This window comes from Helicoverpa zea, chromosome 4, assembly GCF_022581195.2.
Source record: "Helicoverpa zea isolate HzStark_Cry1AcR chromosome 4, ilHelZeax1.1, whole genome shotgun sequence".
Lineage (NCBI taxonomy): Eukaryota > Metazoa > Arthropoda > Insecta > Lepidoptera > Noctuidae > Helicoverpa > Helicoverpa zea.
This window is the reverse complement of record NC_061455.1, coordinates 13,386,330-13,405,395: the sequence shown is the minus strand read 5'-3', so window position 1 is coordinate 13,405,395 and position 19,066 is coordinate 13,386,330. Positions and strand designations below refer to the sequence as shown.

At 36.6% G+C, this 19,066-nt stretch overlaps 1 protein-coding gene across 1 annotated transcript; it reads right to left on the bottom strand.

Moving 5' to 3' along the window:
• Positions 1-12,042: 12,042 nt before the first annotated feature.
• LOC124629905 lies at positions 12,043-17,396 on the bottom strand. The gene has a single exon (XM_047163566.1). The coding sequence runs from the start codon at positions 17,361-17,363 to the stop codon at positions 15,051-15,053; it is 2,313 nt and encodes a 770-aa protein (XP_047019522.1). The 5' UTR covers positions 17,364-17,396; the 3' UTR covers positions 12,043-15,050.
• Positions 17,397-19,066: the final 1,670 nt, after the last annotated feature.

Below are 19,066 nucleotides of genomic sequence, written 5' to 3'. Positions count from 1 at the left end.
GGCACATTAGACGGTTTTCTGATAACCTAGCTAATTTGACCCGACGGGACTCGTAATGGACGTGTGCTCGTTAATTTAATACTAACGTTAAGCTGTTTTGTTTATTGACTAACGTCACGAAACCTTAAATGTATTTGAATTGTTGAAGAGTTATGGAGTTGAAGTCATTGGCATTAAATTCTACCTCAGTTTGATATCAGATTGAGGTTTTGAGGCATTCATTTTGCGAAGTCATTACATTAATCTTTATAATAGCCATGGATAGAACAAAACATATTTAATACTATACACAGCCTGCCTTGATACTTTCAAATTACCTTTTTAGTTGATCATGTTCCCAGCTTCTTATAAAATGTCACCAAAATAAGGTTCAAACAGTTAAAGAAACAAGATCGCATCTATACAAAACAAGCACTAACTCAGCTTAGCCAACAATAACGCGACAGTCCGTGACTCGCAAATCATATTGTGAAGTTGAACGCGATTCCCGGTACTAAACTCATATGAGTTTCAAACTTGCACAGCGTTTGCTTACTTACTTAACTTATCCACTTATTTGAATAATTCGAGAAATAAATGAGGGTTTGATTTCTTGTTAGGCCTTAATCTTGGCATTAACAGGTTATTATAATCAAACATTTGGAACATAAAACACAAAATATCCGGTACTGTAGGTTTCATTGGTTATCATGACCGATCCGGAAAGTGAAAATGAACTTTGTTCGAAAGTTTCGAATGTCGGAAAAGTAACTAACCTAACCTTTTTTTTTTTGGGAGGGGGAAATCCTCATGGACTTCCTCCACCTGGGGAGAGGCGGAGGGGTATACCGGACTCTTACCGGCTAAAACCCCCTTGTGTCCTCCTTGCACGTGTGCGCGGGGCCGCGGGTATCCAGATTCTTCCGCAGCCCACACTAGTGCTGGCCCTCGCACGGGCCTCGTCTCTTGCACGGGGTAGTGATGTGTTCGCCTACCCCGTGCATCGCCTCAGGGGCTCGCGCCGACACACGCGCGTGCCACCGCCTCGGGTCCACTGAGTAGGGGCGGGAACTTCCCCAAGTCCCTCGCCCTTGAACCCATTCATGGGGGGCGGAAGAGGGCGTTGTCCGCCCTTCTCCTGTGCCCGGTGCGCCTTCTGCGACCGGGGAAGGGAGTCAAAATCTCCCTTTCCCGTTCCGCAGATTCCTTCTGCGACATCACGTCCTCGCAAAAGGAAACCACCGCGTCCCACGACTCTGCACTGCGAACCATCCTCCGCACCACAGCCGGCAGCGACAAATCGTCTCCGATTTCGTTTGTGAGGACACGGCGCTGCTCCTCCCAAGCTACACACTCAGCAGTGTCCTCCCCGCAATGGACGCAGTGGTGACACCGAGCGTCCGGCTCCCTGTCTAAGCGACACAGGAACTTGCCGAAGCACCCATGCCCCGACAGTACCTGCGTCACCCTGAATGACAGGGAGCCGTGCCCTCTCCCGAGCCAGTCGTCGAGTACTGGCCGGATCGCCTCGACGGTAGTAAGGCCGGCGGTAGGGCGCATCAGCCTTTGCCGCCATTCCGCCACTAGGACTCGACGGAGCTCCTCTCGGCGCAGCTCGATCTCCCGCTGCACCGGCCTCGAGCCCGTACCCGCTCTTCCTCGCGCCATCGGTATAATGACGCGAGTACGTTCGCCTCTAGGTCCCAGGGCGGGAACTATCCTAACCTAACCTAACTGACTGCCGACATAGTACACAGTCATAACATAACTGACTGCCGACATAGTACACAGTCATTTCTTATCTATCTATAATAAGCATCAGACAAAAGCCAAGCATTTTTTGATATACCTCAAATTAGACTCTCTATGCAATCTTTAAATATTACGTGTTTCGGTCAAAATCCGATGAAACATCTAGATAGGCTATAAGGATCTGGATTTTGTAAAAGAATATGTTTGGGAGCGAAGACCGTATTGCGATACCCAACATGTATAACAATCGCTTATCATACATAACGTCAGACCGTCAGACCGCGCCGTCAGACGCGCTCCTAAATAAGCAAACGACGGACATTTACAATGCGCAGCACATTTCCAGCGTTCGGAAGTTATTGAACTCTCAAAACTTCGCTACAAATGTTCGGATCGCAGTCTATAAATCTGAAGTCCGATGCTTTCTGTCGAACCCGGCCACGTCCACCGGAACTCAGTTCGTAAACTTTTTATCTCCAAGCAAAACGTATTTTCCATTAGCCCCCGAAAGGGAGCTCCTTTCTTAATTTGTCACAAAGTTTTTCGAGATAAAACTCGGCCGTTAATGACACTTGTTTTTCTGATATTTTCATTACCCACCGTCCTTTTAACTTGTTACCCCTTGTTATTCTCATTTATTTTCATAAAGTACTCGAAACAAAGTTTTTTTTTTTAATTTGAATGCTTTTGAGAAGAAAATCTAATAAGTGTTATTATTATTTTTGGGCTGGAATCATAACGGATACTAAGGGTGCCTATTCCGGTGAATTACGGTTGTTTTGTATCCGAAAAATATACCAATGGTATGGATAGTTTTTTCTTTATTGCCTTATTTAGATTTGTCCACGATAAAGGCAACTTACGCCTATCTGTCCGAATTTGTAAGATAAATTATTCGTCGTTTAGTTTTTTTTGTATCAAAACGGTTTCTTCGGGGATATTTCAAGTATTGTTAGAGATTTTTTGCTGGAGAAAAGAAACGCTACATTTTTTCAACGGATTTATAATACGACCCGGGGTTTAGAAGGTCAGAAGGTTAACTCGATTACCATTTTGTTTTTAAACTTTTGACCTTGTATCTATCCGATACTAAGTATTTCGAGTTTTTATCTATGATAAACTTCAATTTGTCCTACTTGCTTAGTTTGCTTGTAGTGTTACTTCAAAGGTAAACCAACTCCTCAGTGAAACCGCTATCAATCACTCACCACAGCCTGCAATAGCTCCAAAATACTTAGAACCCTCAATCTAGCAACCAATCAATTCGGAATACCTCGCAAATCTGGCCAAAGCACGCCGCAAGTCGGTTCCAGTCGTCGGCTTACCGAATAGAGCCGAATAATGCCGAAATAAGTCGAACGCGTGTGCGAAGCTTCGCTCGACTCGACTTCGATCGTAAATTTGACATTGACATTTATCAGAATAGCACCCAAGGCCACCTGCGTCCGTAGTTCACATTACTACCCTCCGCGCTATCGGGGAATCGATTTGGTATTTTTTGGGGCTCGTAAAAAAAGATATAGGATTGTAATCCTTAAGCTTTCGAGTTATTGCTCGTGGTTTGAACTATTACCTATAGAATAATATTTTCGCTTTTCGATACGATTATGATGAAAGTCATTGTGGGTCACAAAAACAGAATCGTCCTTAGCTAGTCCCACCAGCGAGCGGTTTGAAAAAAAAACATCTCCATCATCCTTCCTTGCATGGAAAAATATTTTCAATTTAAACTGGTTATTCCTGATATTAATGGATTAAATAAACAAACAAACAAACTATTCAGTTTTATCAAATAACACAGCATAACAACAATAAATCCATGGTGGTTTAATACCTACTTACATCCCTTCACCATCAAATCAGTTTTCCGCAGCTTGATTCAGTTTCCATGAATTTCTTATCCACGGGTTTCACATAAGGATAAAAACCTCTATCTCTATAATACATAGAAAATCTTTGTGTTGTCGTTCTATCAATTGCTATTGATGTTTGACTGCAAAGTTATTGTGTGAAGGTAAAAAGGGTTATCAAGGAAACCACTGTTTTTTCTTCTGTTTGATGTTGTTTTGTTTTGTTTAAATACAGAGAAATAATCAGGGTAGGTAGTTATATATTTAATTTTCATGGTAACTAGACTAATATGTGTATATCTATATCGTGTGAAATAAAAATAATTAGGGTGGAAAATATTTCCTTGGAGGTTTTGTGATTAAAATTGATGTTATCACAAAAAATAAATGAATTTGTACCTAAATTAATTTTGAGATTTATTTACGGCTCTAAGTAAAGATAAGTTTATAGGAATCCAATCCTATTCCTATCCCTTATTTGTAAATATCAAATTGATTTCGGAAGTTTTAATTTGTTTGCTAACAAATAAAAGGTTTGAGAGATCGGAATCTAAAAGAAAACACACCTGACCAAGTTGATAGAGATTTACTTTAAATAATATTTCCTGAGCACTTGTAATCCCTTTTCTTGGAATCAAAGATGAAGAAACTATAAAAAAGGAACTTCTTTATATATTTTTGCTGTAAAAAACTAAGGCCTAAGCTCTCAACTGGTGGTCTAAGCTCTGAACAAGCTTCAAATTCCCCTCACTCATTTTTTAGGGTTCCGTACCTCAAAAGGAAAAAACGGAACCCTTATAGGATCACTTTGTTGTCCGTCTGTCTGTCTGTCTGTCTGTCTGTCTGTCTGTCAAGACCCTTTATCTCAAGAACGCGTGGACGTATCAAGCTGAAATTCACATGAAATACTCAGGTCTATTGTCCCTTTAAGCTGTGAAAATATCAAACTTCTAAGCCAAGCCAATCAAAAGATACAGCCAATTATGTCGATATTTTCAACAAATTTTGGACACTCGCAAAGGAATCAAAACCTACAGGATACTTCCCGTAAACTCAGAGTCTTGAAATTTGGCATGAAGCATTGTCATATAATGCAAATATAGGAAAAATTGCGAAAATCTCATTTTTTTAGTTATATAATATAAAAAAAATATTTTAATAAAATAAAACTTACTACCTTATTTCTCACGAACGAATAAAGATATCAAATTGAAATTTATACCAAATACCTAAGTCTATTGTCCCTTTAGGCAGTAAAAAAATCAAACTTCTAAGTTAACGCGATCAAAAGATACAGCAGTTATGCCGACACCTTAGACGAATTTCCGTCACACGCTAGGGAATCAAAACCTACAAGGTACTTCCCGTGAACTCAGAATCTTGAAATTCGCCACGAAGCAGCGTTATATAGTACAGATAAAGGAAAAATTGCGAAAATGATAAATTTGAAGTTACATAAAATATTATTTTTGCTTACACGACATAAAATATTTTTTTAATAATTATAAACTTACTACCTACCCTTTTTTACATGAACGCGTAGAGATATTAAAGTTGAAATTCATATCAAACACTTCTTAAATATAATTGCCTCTAAACTGTGAAAAATTTTAAATCATTCAAAGGTCATTGGGCACCTTAGTATGGAAACCATACCCACGGCGGATACGAACGAAATATAGCACAGTATAATGATAAAGGCTCTGATTTACTATGGCATTAGTCGCATCTATGTGAACCATGGGATTCTAGAGAAAATCAGGTGTAAACATCAAATATTTTCCTCATTTCAATGGGGAATTTAAACGACCAAGTTTGACGGATTTGAGAAATCATTTCTTTTTAGTGAAAGAGTATACTCGCCGTTTATTTCCATTGTCATCGGGTCAGGATCTGATGATGGAAATCCTGAGAAATCGAGGGCAACTATCAGAAATTGTAGGCATGCATAGGATTAAAACTTGATTCTCAGATGTATGTCTGGTGATACTATCAAACAGTGAAAGTTTAGAGCTTACCTGATGATGGAGACGTGAGAAAGTCGAGAGAACTCTATGTATGTTTAAAAAAATATAAGATCCCATTAGTAGTGAATTCTCATCACCTAAAATAAAATAAGCTCCAACACAGGTTACGTTATAAATTGTAAAGGAGTTCCATAACTATATCTGATCTTTGCTATCGATGCCACAATGGCAGTTAAACCTATCTATGTGGAAAGTCTTCGCCAATACGAATAAAATAAGCCCAAACACGTGGTAGTTGCAACATACCGTTCAGAAGTTCCCTCGACTCTCTGTAGTCTCCTTAATCAAATCAGCTCCAAACCTTCACTGTTTACAAGTACCCTCAAAAATACACTCCCATGTCTGGTTTTGACTCGATGCGTGACTACAATATTCAAGAGTTGCCATCGATTTCTCAGGGTTTCCAGATCCTCATCAGAACCTGGTCATCCGAATTGGCATGTTCTTTCTTTATGAAAAGTCTTTAACAATAAAAACTAGCATTGCAACCTGTACAATCCTCTGAAACTGCTTGTCTTTTATATTTTTCAAACGATCCTGGACATTCGTCTCCATGGAATTTTAATAAAATATTTATATTCAAAGAAACGTCATACCATTCTCCACGATTTAAAACTACTTTGATTCATGTCCGCCACTTTTTACAAAGCGGGTCAGATATGCCCAATGTCCTTTAAGACATAATTAGTTATTTTCAATCAGATTTCTGAATGATGACTATAAAATGTTGTATATAGATAACTTTAATAAAATAACTTTTACAAAGTACTGGCCTACTATTTTAGTTATATTATAAAATAAAAAATATTAGCTATTTTGACTCTCACGAAATTACCATAACTATGATTGTTCTAAACTGAACGGTTGGCGCGAGACTCACTTTTTATCTATACAGGATTTGTACGGAACCCTCGGTGCGCGAGTCCGACTCGCACTTGGCCGGTTTATTTATCATAATAAACCTATTTTTGGTCTACAATTAGTAAGCAATAATTTTCACTTATAGGCTTAGGTTAAATTTTCTGCTTGATCTATACCTTAAGAACTAGATTATTTCTTAGATGGCTAACAAAATACATTTACCTATAAAAATATATATAAAAATTGGATAAAATGTAGGGGTTCTCTAAATACGACAACCCTGTCGACCCTTCCAGAAAATAAAACCATAATGTTACGAGTATTAGATACCGAAAATCATCTATTGAAACAACATTTCTTGTATTACCGACACTAGAAGCCAGCACTAATGCCTTCATACATAGTTAATCCACCTTCACCTTTACCGACTCCAAATACTCGTATATTTGAGACCCTATCTTGGCTTATATAAAAATTTTTCCAGATAACATTTTTTTATTTCTCCCGTTGCCATGGTAACAAGGATAAAATTGGCGTGACGGAATCGGAATAAGAGATAGAATTTCTTTGATAACAGAAATGGCGTTGGAATAAAATCCTTCCACCTACAAATTGCTTATAATGATGTTTCTAGACGTTGGGAAGCCAATTTGAAACCTAACTACATACGTGATTCGGAACAGAATTATTTGAATGAGCTTTTGATAAACACGTTCGTTACAAATTATCTTGGTATCTAAATGAGTTACCGTTCAGTAACGAAAAGATTTTTTCCTAAAAGTACCTAGTTTTTTATTTTCTGCGACTTTTGGATATTTAAAACTCTACTTATTTTTGCCAAAACCTGCATCGATATCTAGACACACGGCAGTGTGTCCGCCAAGTTCGAGCAAAAAAAGCGACACACCGGCCGTGGGTTTATTTATTTATTTATTTATTTACTTATTTAGGCACACCAACAACTTATTTACAAATACTTTCACATATATAAGTTTACTATTGTAATAAGTCCTGCGTAAATATGTTAATTACAGGTGCGAACAACGTTCAAATTAAAAATAACTTAAATTAAACTAAACCAAACTATGCATAACAAAAATAATAATAAAAAAAAGAAGAAGAATCGATAGAGGTAAATGACAAGGTACTATTCAAATTGGTCAATTTTGTTTTTGTCAATTTATATGAGGCATTTACAAAAATAATAATAAAAAAAAGAAGAAGAATCGATAGAGGTAAATGACAAGGTACTATTCAAATTGGTCAATTTTGTTTTTGTCAATTTATATGAGGCATTTACATTGCGCTTAAATTGATTATAGGAATCATGGAAAATGTCAAAATTGTCCGAGCTCCCGCACAAAGAGTTATATTCACTGCAAATTCGTGCCATAGGCGAGCGTTTACCAACATTGGTTCTGTAAAATGGAATGTGGAATGGTTTGGTGATTGGGTATCGCGGTATTCTGGTGGGAACAGCAAGTTTAATGTGATGAACTAATTCGCTACAATCTGTCTTTCCATTAATAAGTTTGTGTAAGAATTGAATGTCATGAATTTTGCGACGATTATGGAGAGTATTCATTTTAAAGAAATTTAGTCTTTGATAGTATGGGACCCTATGTGAAATTCCGGACGAGATATACGCCAGATGTCTGGTAAACGCTCGTGGGTTATATTACACGAACCATTTCGGGCCAAATTCGACCCCCCTATAACTCAAAATCTATTTTATTTACATATTTCAAATTTCTAGTATCTGTTGAGACCCCCTCACTTATCTAAAATACAAAATTTCATTAATATACCTATTGTAGGTCTTGAGATATTGACGTCAGAAAATCGCAATTTTTACTATACACTCACTGACTGACTCACTGATTCACTGACTCACTCATCAAAAACCTAGACCACTTCCAATGGTCGTATTGACTTGAAATTTGGCATGGAGGTAGGTCTTTATGTCAAGGTAAAGGGAAAAATCTGAAAATGGCCAAGTGTGAGTCGGTTTCAAAATAATGAAGGTGTAAAATACCCAGTGTAAATTTAGTTAGTTTTAATAGAAAATTAAATACTTGATTCATTGCGTTTAGTAGGTTTATAAGAAGGTGTGTGAAAACTTGCCAAGTAACATCATTGAAAAGTAACTATTTTTAACTGAGGTATGTGTATGGAACTTGGTACTTATTCAGATCTCACTTCTTTTATAGGCGAAGGATTTCCATATTATCGAACTTGGCAGCCTTTCACATTTTTGTTTTGGGTGGGATATTTTATACTTTAAAATGAAATGTTCGATAAAACCATATACAATAATGACTTGGTCCCGATGTTGAGTGTAGCACGCACTTCAACTTCAGTGAGCACAGCCCAGTCATGCATATCGGACGTGCGGGGTCGCTCCGCCACAAATATTGCTATTTACACCTTCCGACCAAAGAGCTTTCACCAAAAATTCAACTTTGTAACCCATTTTATTTTCTCTTCTTTTTGGCATTGACAAATGAATCGCTTATTGAGACATTTTTGGGTCGAAACGTAAAACCCTGAGTTCAAAGGCCTACCAGATTACAGGGACATATTTAAGGCATTGTGTCTGTAAAAAACCTTTTTGGTACGTCAAAGTGAGTATCCAAAAGGATCGCTGACTTACAAAGAATTCTCTAGAAAGTTCTGGCGTACATTACTCATTCTTTTGTTTTCGTGAAGTATGCAACGTCTCTTCATAATACTGTCTAGTCCTTTCAGTTTTAATGAGATGTCTCTCTGGCTGCTTTGGTGACAAATTGACAGTGATTCTTAACATTTTCAACAGTTACATCATGATAACGAATAGACTGCTTCATTCGCAAACTCTAAAGCAATTGGCTTGTGAAATAAACTAGTATAAAACTAAAGCTTATAATAAGTAATATTAAATTATGTTTAGTAGATTACTTAACTAAGTTAACACTGTAATTATTTTTGTTAATGAGCATTTTAAATGAGTAAATCGCGTGATTCCAGGGTTTTGAAAGAAAACAAGAGAGCTAAAAATACACTTTTATTCCAATGTCATGCACATCTACAATTTGTTTCCACTAAAGAGTAACATTGTGATATCGTTTGTGCTAACCAACTCGTGTCCAGTCTGACCGTTCCAACCTGGGAACTTGTCATGGAAATACATCATTCTGGGCTGTGGTGGGTAAATTTTCTATACATGTACCAAGAAGATGCCAATGTCAAGATACGCCAAGCTATAAAATATTCTCAATCAATATTGAACCATAATTTAAAGTGCGTGTATGCGTCTTTTATTGCGCAATTAAATTTATTTTCTTTTTTTCTATAGGTACTGTAGTGTTCAAGTCGATTTTTTTTTTTTTTTAATAAGTGCTGGAGTAGGTCTGTATTTTCTTTATTTTATTAAAAAATGTGTGTTATTGAATAAAATATGGACTTCATGGATATTTGACAATCATAAAAAATTACAATTTACACAATTAAATCAAAATATGTCTCAATGTACTTAACTGAGAATAATTTCAATATTATCATTTTAAATACCATACCAGTAGTCAAATAACATGAAATTGATACATTTTTGTGGAAAGTGAATAAAATTGTTGCTGTGAAATAAATATCACTCACTCACTTTATACATTATGTGTAAGTAATGTGTATAACTGAACAATTAAGTACTGTTAAATAATTACTGTTATTAATAAATACGACAAAGTATTTGATAACTATCATTAATCATTACCTACAATGGTGATAAAATGTGCAAATATGATTATTTCATCATGACAAATATGCTGAAAATTACTATGTTTTAGACTCAAAATATACCTCAACTATTTTAAAATTTTATCTTTGCTTTTAATTACAATTTATTATTTAATCATAAAATGGAATGGAACAGAATATTTAGTATATTTGCATATTTTACGGTACAGTTAGAATACAAAACAAGATACTCAAATGTATGACAGGTGATCATTTATTGCAATTAAAGATTCCAATATTTTGCCACTTTTTTTGTTTACATTTGTTAAATAATTACCCACCACAACTCACAATAACCTTCATTGTAATAGTCAAACTTATAAATTAAATGTATGAATTACATAAAGATAGACTGCATAGATTTATTTATTGCTATGTCTTACCTTAATTAAAAAAATCAATTAGTCACAATTCATAATTAATCGTCTTACAAAAGATAGTATTACATTTACAATAATATTATGTTTATGTCCCTATCTTGGTGTTTCTTTGACTTTGTTTTTTTAGTTTAAATTAAATTCACCACATGTTTAGTACAACACATAAGACTTACTCACTTGAAAGTGTTTACAAGTTATACATAGAAAATAACAAATAACAAAATGAAATTAATGCTTTTCAACAATTGAAGAATATGTTTATCATTTAAAACATCATACATAGAGATTGCTTATCTACACCAATATTATAAAGAGGAAAACTTTGTTTGTTTGTTTGGTTGTAATGGATAAACTCAAAAACTACTGGACCGATTTTAAATATTCTTTCACCATTAGAAAGCTATATTATCTACGAGTAACATAGGCTATATTTTATCCCGGTGCGGGTAGTAGCTTCCACGGGACGCGGGTGAAACCGCGGGAAAACGACTAGTTTCATATAATTCAAGCAACAAATAATTGACAACTACTAGTACTTGACAAACGATGACACCTGAAACCGCACGACGGAAAATGTCGCGCGTCTGAAAAATCCCAACGTGACAAAATGTACTGGTAGGAAAGTACTGTTATATCCAACTTAACACGCTGACGTTTTTAAAATTTCTTTCATTTCTATTTAAAAAGAAAAAAAAATGGTTTTTCAGTACTATTTCATATGTTTTATTGATATTATGTAGGCAACAGCAAAGGCATGCGAGCTTTTAAGTTTACTGACATCTATAAAAATAAACATAAGTGATCTTCTGTTCTCTCTATATCGTTCTCTCTAACTCTGGCTATATCTTTACCTTATTCTCGTTTGTTTTCTTACTATACCACGTTTAAATTATGCATTGTATGGTTTATTCATTATTTTAATATCTTTCAAGCTATTATGTGGTGTATATCTTATCTCAAGAACTTAAAATGACAAGAAAATATGAAAACCACGGTGGACTGAAGGCTTGATGGATATCGGCAAGATAATGAGGCTCGGCTTTCGGTTTCAGTCTAGGCATAAACCTAGTCCATTTTCTATTTACGGGATAATTTTCTTTTGTACTTAATCTATAATTGAAAGAGGCTTTATATACTTTGGTTATTTATGGAACAGTCATTAGTGTTGCAATGTTTTTATAGGGGCTTTTTTGTTTTTATACAGGCACAGAAAATTGATAAGTGGCCATATGATGTAATGAATAAAATATTTTCACCTATAACACAATTTGGTAAGTAGGTCCACTGATAAAGCATTCGTGAAAACTGTGTTATTTATTTATCATTTTATTTGTGGAATAGTTCTCCTCGAAAATAAATAAATTGACTAACAAGTTTGTTGAATGTATTTTTCTAAAATAGTCGACATTATAGCAAGAATAACTCAAATTACAACTAATCTCTTTATTGAATAATAAAAACGTAACCCCACTCTTTAACATAAAAGTCGAATCAATGTTGATCACCTCCACCACCATCAGAGACAACAATTACGTCCTAGTCTTCAGCATCACATAACGAGATCCGACATTGAGTAATAGAGTCCCAGTTATCTGCCAAAACTTCGGGCCAAAGCCCCAGTTACAATAATCATTGGCCATTAGACAGAGCTGTCCCCCATTTATCCTGATGTAACTTTTCTAACTTAATTTTTCATTCACCTGTCACAATTTCCACGCCGAATTTTCCCTTGTTTAATCCGTTTAATGCTGGATTTTAAATCCTTTTTGCTCGGAATGGATTTTCTAAATCCTACTAGGTGTTTCTGAGTTCTTTTGAAACTAATAAGCTGTGACTCGAGATCAATATTGTGTAGGTATGGCTTAAGTTAATCATTGATGATGTTCAAAGGCTTTGAATGTTCTTAGATTACGTCTTTTTGCAAAGCCGTATTTCCCTATCATGTCCCTTTGATATACTCCCAGACATTCAGATTACAACCCAAATAAATATCAAACTTATGTAGTTAGTAATTAAGGTTGTTACTCTATTAATTAATTAATAAATTAAGTTGGAGTGTCTCTTTAATAGTTAGAAGTTATTATTAATGAGTTTGGCTAACATCCAAAACCTGGTATAATTACTCAAGGTTATGGGAACAAGTTAATGGTGTCGTAAATATAGTTAATTTCTGGGGAGGGTTGTGCGAACCGGTGGACCACAAAGACTGGTCCTTTGTTCGGTATCCGGTTTCCTTTATCGATTGGCGTCCAGTTTTCGATGTTATTCTTTGTGTATTTTTATCAGAATGCGGAAAAGGGTTAATGTATATGCTATTATGTAGTGTGTCCGAACTTTTTGTGGCGACCACACATAACATTGTACACATATTTGAGGTTATGAAAAATGATTTAATATGGTGTGTACATGTATCAATGGTTTATCATAAAAAATGGACATAAACGTTTTCAGTGATATTCACGTCACTTCTTTGAGAGGATATCTCATCGCAAATTTCTTCGTAAGCCTCGTTTGCAAGCTTCGCAGCCTTCCTTGATTTAATTAATCGAACAGTTTCACTATAATTTACAAACTCAATGTTTCAACTATGAAACTGAATTTTTTACTTGAACCTACCATTTAACTACGCCATACAAGTATTACCGATATTACATAAGTACTTATCGGGATTGGTTCCTTTAACACGTTAAGCGGCAACAGATTTAATCGGTAAAGCTTTGCAAACATTGTCGGTAATGATTTTACACCTGACTTCATTATTATCCGATGTTTTTGGATAAGCCATTTATTCTCATTAACTGAAATGCCCGAGGGATCTTCTTTCATCACCAGCATATAAAAAGGCTATACCAAATTTAAATGGCATGCAAGCTTGACAAACAAATAGATAGACAATATTAAAATATATATTAGATAAGGAGACATTAAGCAACTGGGTTTTATTTGTATATTTTAGACTGACCAGATAGTAATCCATCGTTCATGCGAAAAAGGAGTCAGGTAGTTGCTCAATGTAAATGTTTTTTTTTTATTCTGAACACTAGTTAATATTCTACACAACGCTAACAAAATATGTATCAAATACAAAACTAATTGAAGAAAATAAATACAAATAAAATATATTGTAAAACGTTTGAAACAAACGTCATCGAAACACCACAATCTATTCTTAGGGGATACCCTGATATCAATTTAATACTTAACATCAGCTACTTAATCCATTACAGAAAGTAAGTTAACTAATATTTACACAGTATTTACACACTTATTATTAAAAATATTGAGTTATGTAAGATCAGTAGATTCCCCATTTATCTTGACTGTAATTTCAGTTTTTAACTTTTACAATAATTTTTCATAAATGTTACAAAATTATTTTTGTTACTACTGACAAACAAAATAATGTCGAAAACTGTTTTGTTTTGACTTGTAGTGATTCTGTTATTTATTTTTGTGACAATTTTATTGGACTTTTATGAACTCAGTGACAAACAATGTTCAATTTTGTTACTAAGCCTGTGCTTACTGTAAGCAATTTTATTTTGAAGACAAAATCAATCGCGCATTGCCAAATACTTTCAATAAAATGAGTTTATTATTTTATCTTTGTAGTAACGGCTAGAAACAGTTCATTTTAATATTTAAAATGAAAATTTTTCAATAAGCAGTTTCGTGGAAACTGGTATTGAAGTAATTTTATCAGTAAATTCATGATCATTTGCGCACAGCCTTAGCTGTTAAGCAAAAATAAAATTGACTTAATGGATTTCAAATTAATTTTTATGTTTATTAACATCGATCTAGAGAGGTCACTTAAATTATTTATTATTTGAAATATTTTACGCTGTGAAAATATTTAAGAGTAAGATTAACAGGACCAAAAATAACATAACTATTTAGTAACATTTATATTACTGGTGTTGTGGTATAAATTCGACGTTATTGCAATGTAAACATGAAAAAAAAAAAAACAATGCAATCATTGATAAAAAATGCTATTAACAATTTCGTTAAGAATATCTGCTAAAATATGACAACAATGGAATGTCTACTTACAAAATCTTAATTGACAAACGAAATAATTTTACTATAAATAAACGATTTGATTAAAACTTTTACTATTTACTTTAATAAAAAATCTAGAACTAAACAAAGGTAACCCTAATAAAACGTAACTTTGAAAATGATATTTGGCTAACCGTTATCGACGACAGCGGAACAAAGGCGGTATCAAACGGACTTACACTATAAAATATATAAAATTGCAAAACAGGGATGAAACAGGATCGTTCGCTAAGTAATGGAATTCCGCCTCCATTCGCCGTCGCCGCGAGCTCATATATTTACAAAACTACTTTATACTCAGTCGCTTTATCACTTTGTTAGCGTCTAAATTGCCCTGTTTAAGCGCTATCGACCTGGCGTCGTCGTCAGATGTCGTTAGCGTCACCGACGTAGCCCTCGTCGGGGCTCTCCGAACATATGTCAGCGGCGCACTTCGCGTTAGACACTTGCGGTAAAGGCTTGAGCACTGACTCCGTGCCCTCGCCGGGCAGCCGAGCGTCCGTGGTCTGAGTGTCGACGCACCGGGTCTCCACCTGGTAGCACCGGCCCGGGCCCTCCGCCACACTCATCGGCACCATCACTGCACACGTACCCTTCGGGTTCACCCACGAACTGCACGCCTCCGCGGGCGCGCAGCACTGCACCGGCTCCGTCTTGTAGCCCTCCGGCGGCGACGGCACGAACTCCTCATTATAATACACCGTCCCGTTACCCACAAACGCGATCTGCCTGTTCCGCGGCACGGGGTACCCCTCCAAAGTACGCCGCACGTTGCCCGGCCCAAAAGGCATCTCAAAATTAGGACAAGTGGGCGGCGTGGGGGCGTTAAACTCCGTGTCTTTTGCGAATTTACAAACAAGCTTCTGACCCTTTGGCCGATTGTGCGGTAGTGTCTGATAAAACGGACCGACTACAGAATAGTTGGACATAATTGGCGGCCGACAGGGATGTTTCGGCAGACCGTAGTCGTACGGATAGCCTTCGTTATCTAAAAAGCACCCCGGATTGAGGTGGACGTCCGCCGAGTGCTGGTACATGTTGTTGATTGTGTTCTGCGGCATGTTGATGGTCTGTTGATCCTGCCACGTGACCTGGCGGGGTATTGTCGGCGCGGTGAATGCGGTTTCCTCTTGGAAACCGTCGCCGCTCGCGGTTTGAGCTTTGTATACTGATAACACTGTGTTCTCGTTTTGCGCATTGTTAGCTACAGTTTCCGCGTCGCTAATTAGGTCGGGGTTCCTGTCGACAAAGCCTTTCATGTTATTGCTTTGATACACGTCGCTCGACTCGTAATCACGGTTTGTTTGTACTGTGTAGTGCAGCGCGTGATGAGAGTGCGCGTTAACAATCACACTACCATTATTTTTAGGCATCCCATTCCCCCTGTTCGAAGGCAAAATTTGATTACATAACGCCACGTCCTTGCCGCTTTCCTTTTTCTTGCGACTTCGCGTGTCTGTTTTAAATTTCAATAATACTACTGCTATTATAGCTATGAGTAAGACGATAATAAGAAAGACTACGGTGACTATGACTACCAAGTGTCTCTGTGGGAACGTGACCACTATAACGACGGGCTCCTCTTTCACTAGAATTCGTATTGTGTAGTTGGCTCGAGACCTGCCTGCGGGGTTCTCGGCGATGCATGAGTACGTTCCATTGTCGTCGTTCCCGATATTGAATATGTACAATTCGCTCTTTTTATCCGTAACGCCGTTCTCCACGTAATACAGGTCGCGTGCGTCCGGTAACATGCTCGAATAATTATGAATGATCTGGCCCTGATATAACCAGGTTATTTTCGCTTCGGGTATCGCTTTCACTAAGCACTCGAGGGTTATGTTGTTGCCCGTGTTCGTCTCTAAGAACACGGACGTAGGGCTCATTTTCGGTAAGCACGCCAACTCGTTTTCTGCGACGCTCGTGATCGTCCGTTTCCTCAAACGTTCAGGGAGGGAGCAAATTGGTTCGACGGCGTGCGGCATATTGAAATTCAACAACCAACTATGTAAATCCCTGAGATGGCAATCGCAATTCCAATTATTATTTTGCAAGTTGATCCCTCGCAGCGTATCGGGGAATAAATTTTCACCTTGAATATTTGATAGCCGGTTGCCGTTCAGTCGCAGCCACTCCAGGTGGTTGAGGCCGGAAAAAGCTTCTCGCTCTATTGTTTCTATTTTGCAATCGCTCAGCTCCAAAGTATTCAAGTACGATAAATGTTGAAAGCAGTGAGTTTTTATGCTCGTTATTGGGTTGTTGTTGAGCGAGAGCCTCATTAGCGACGGGAAGAAAACAAAGTTGGTCGACGGTATGACTGTCAAGTAATTGTTGGAGAGATCCAACTCGACGAGGTTCGCGAGACCTTTGAACGCGTGGTTATCGATTTTCTGTAATCTACATCTTTGTAGGTAGATTTTCTGAAGATTGAGCAAGTTTAATTTGTGGAAAGTTTCTTTTTGTAGAACTTGTAGATCGTTCCCTGTGAAGTCTAGTACTTGTGTTTCTGGGTCGAGGGTATTGGGGATTGTTTTGAGGTCTTTCTCTGAGCACTCGACGTATCGCTTGCCGTTCTTCCACTTGCAGATGCATTGGGAGGGGCAGGCTATGGCGGGCAGCAGCAGGCAGGTGGTGCACAAGGCGATCAGCCTCACGTCCAAACTCTTTCTCACATTCATGTTGCCTCAAGGCGTCCGACAATGGACCGCGAACATTATCTGTAACAAAGAACAGACATTTTAATTAAGAATGCAATATCATTATTTATCTACCTAAAGGCCGAGCCGTGATATTAAAATCCCTGAATATTTCATTTACAATTGTTTGATCGCGTGTATTTATTTTTTGTAGAATGTAAAATGTCATTTCGCGATATAAATGAGAGTACAAGCAACTGCCTCATTAGAGTCTCTTGTTGTGAAATATATTTTGTTCAGCTATCCGGCTGTTTGTCGGCCGTGATTCATAACGACGGGAATTCTTCATGGCAAATGACTGTAAATGTTTTCGTTTAATCCGTAAATTCGTTTGAATGGGGAAACTGTGACTTCCGAGAATTGTTTGTTGTCAGGTTTGAGTGGGATTTGGTTTAATGTCATGTTCATGAGAATTTGTTTTTGTTCGCTTTTTGGCTTAAAGCAGCTTATAAATGGAGTTAACACGAAATGTGCCGTATAATTACAAAGTAAGTGATGTATCAAAAGTATTAACTTATTAATTTTCTGCGTACAAACTCAAAAGTACAATATTCATTTAATAGTCATTTTCCGGCCCACTTAATAAACTAGAACATTTCAGTAACTTTTGACACAAATTCTCGTAAATTCAATGAGAGTCAAGTATTTTTATCTCCGCCGCCCATTATAAGACAACGGCTGAATGAAAACAAATTCTAAATTCCCACGTCAAGCGGAGGAGACAGGTGACAAAGCTGACAGACATTGAAATGACTCGTGAAATATATTAAGGGGCTGCGCAAATGTACACACTTTTAGTTGACTTCATTCGACACTGGTTAATTATGAAGTAGTGACTTCATTGGATCTGATACTGACAGTCGTGGAGAATTACCGAATACAAGCATGTTTTACTACAGTTTTGATCTGGTAGAACCCCGTGAAGGCTTTTTCTGATTGTGTATTTAAGTCAGTTAGGTAGTAGACTATAATTTTAGAACTTAGAAATCAACATTATTTGCTAAACGCAAATCCGGAGCAACTGGCCACAAATAATGCCTAAGTTTGCGCAGACCCTTACCAATTTTCAAACATAAAAGGTTAAATGTAAAATTTCCTTTTTTCTGACAGGAAAGGAAACGAAATAATAGATTAAAATGCTTATCTTAATTATGCCTAGTGAATTCGGCAAAGGGTGCATTACTTTGCTGAAAATTAAGCAGTTAAATAAATGTTGACAAGGAAAATATATTTCTTTGAAATAATTCAGCTTTTCGGGGAAATCTTTTGTAAATAAATGAAGTGATTTAGTTATATAATTATAGATGTAATGAGTTGACAGTAATAGAGATTTAATGTTAATTAATGACATTAAATATTAATAACAAAAGGACCTTTATGGTCTATTGATACCATATATGATTACCAATTACTCGGTACTCATCAATACTTGATATTTGTTTGCTTTTGAACTGGCTTTGTCCTATTTCTAGTTTAATTTATTGATCTATTTCAAATTATTCACTAGATCCCTTTTTATCCAATATTTTGTACCTGTGCGGTTCTACTCGGATACAAACGGTGTCATTTTCGTTTTTTTTTACGATTTATATAATGTTTATTTATTTCACTACCTATAGAAGAAATTTCATTGGACTGTCAACAAGAACAATAGTAGGTAATAGACATGAAAAGAAATTGATTTA

Coding starts and splice junctions, on each gene's coding strand:
- LOC124629905 (XM_047163566.1), bottom strand. CDS start 17,363: ATGAATGTGAGAAAGAGTTTGGACGTGAGGCTGATCGCCTTGTGCACC.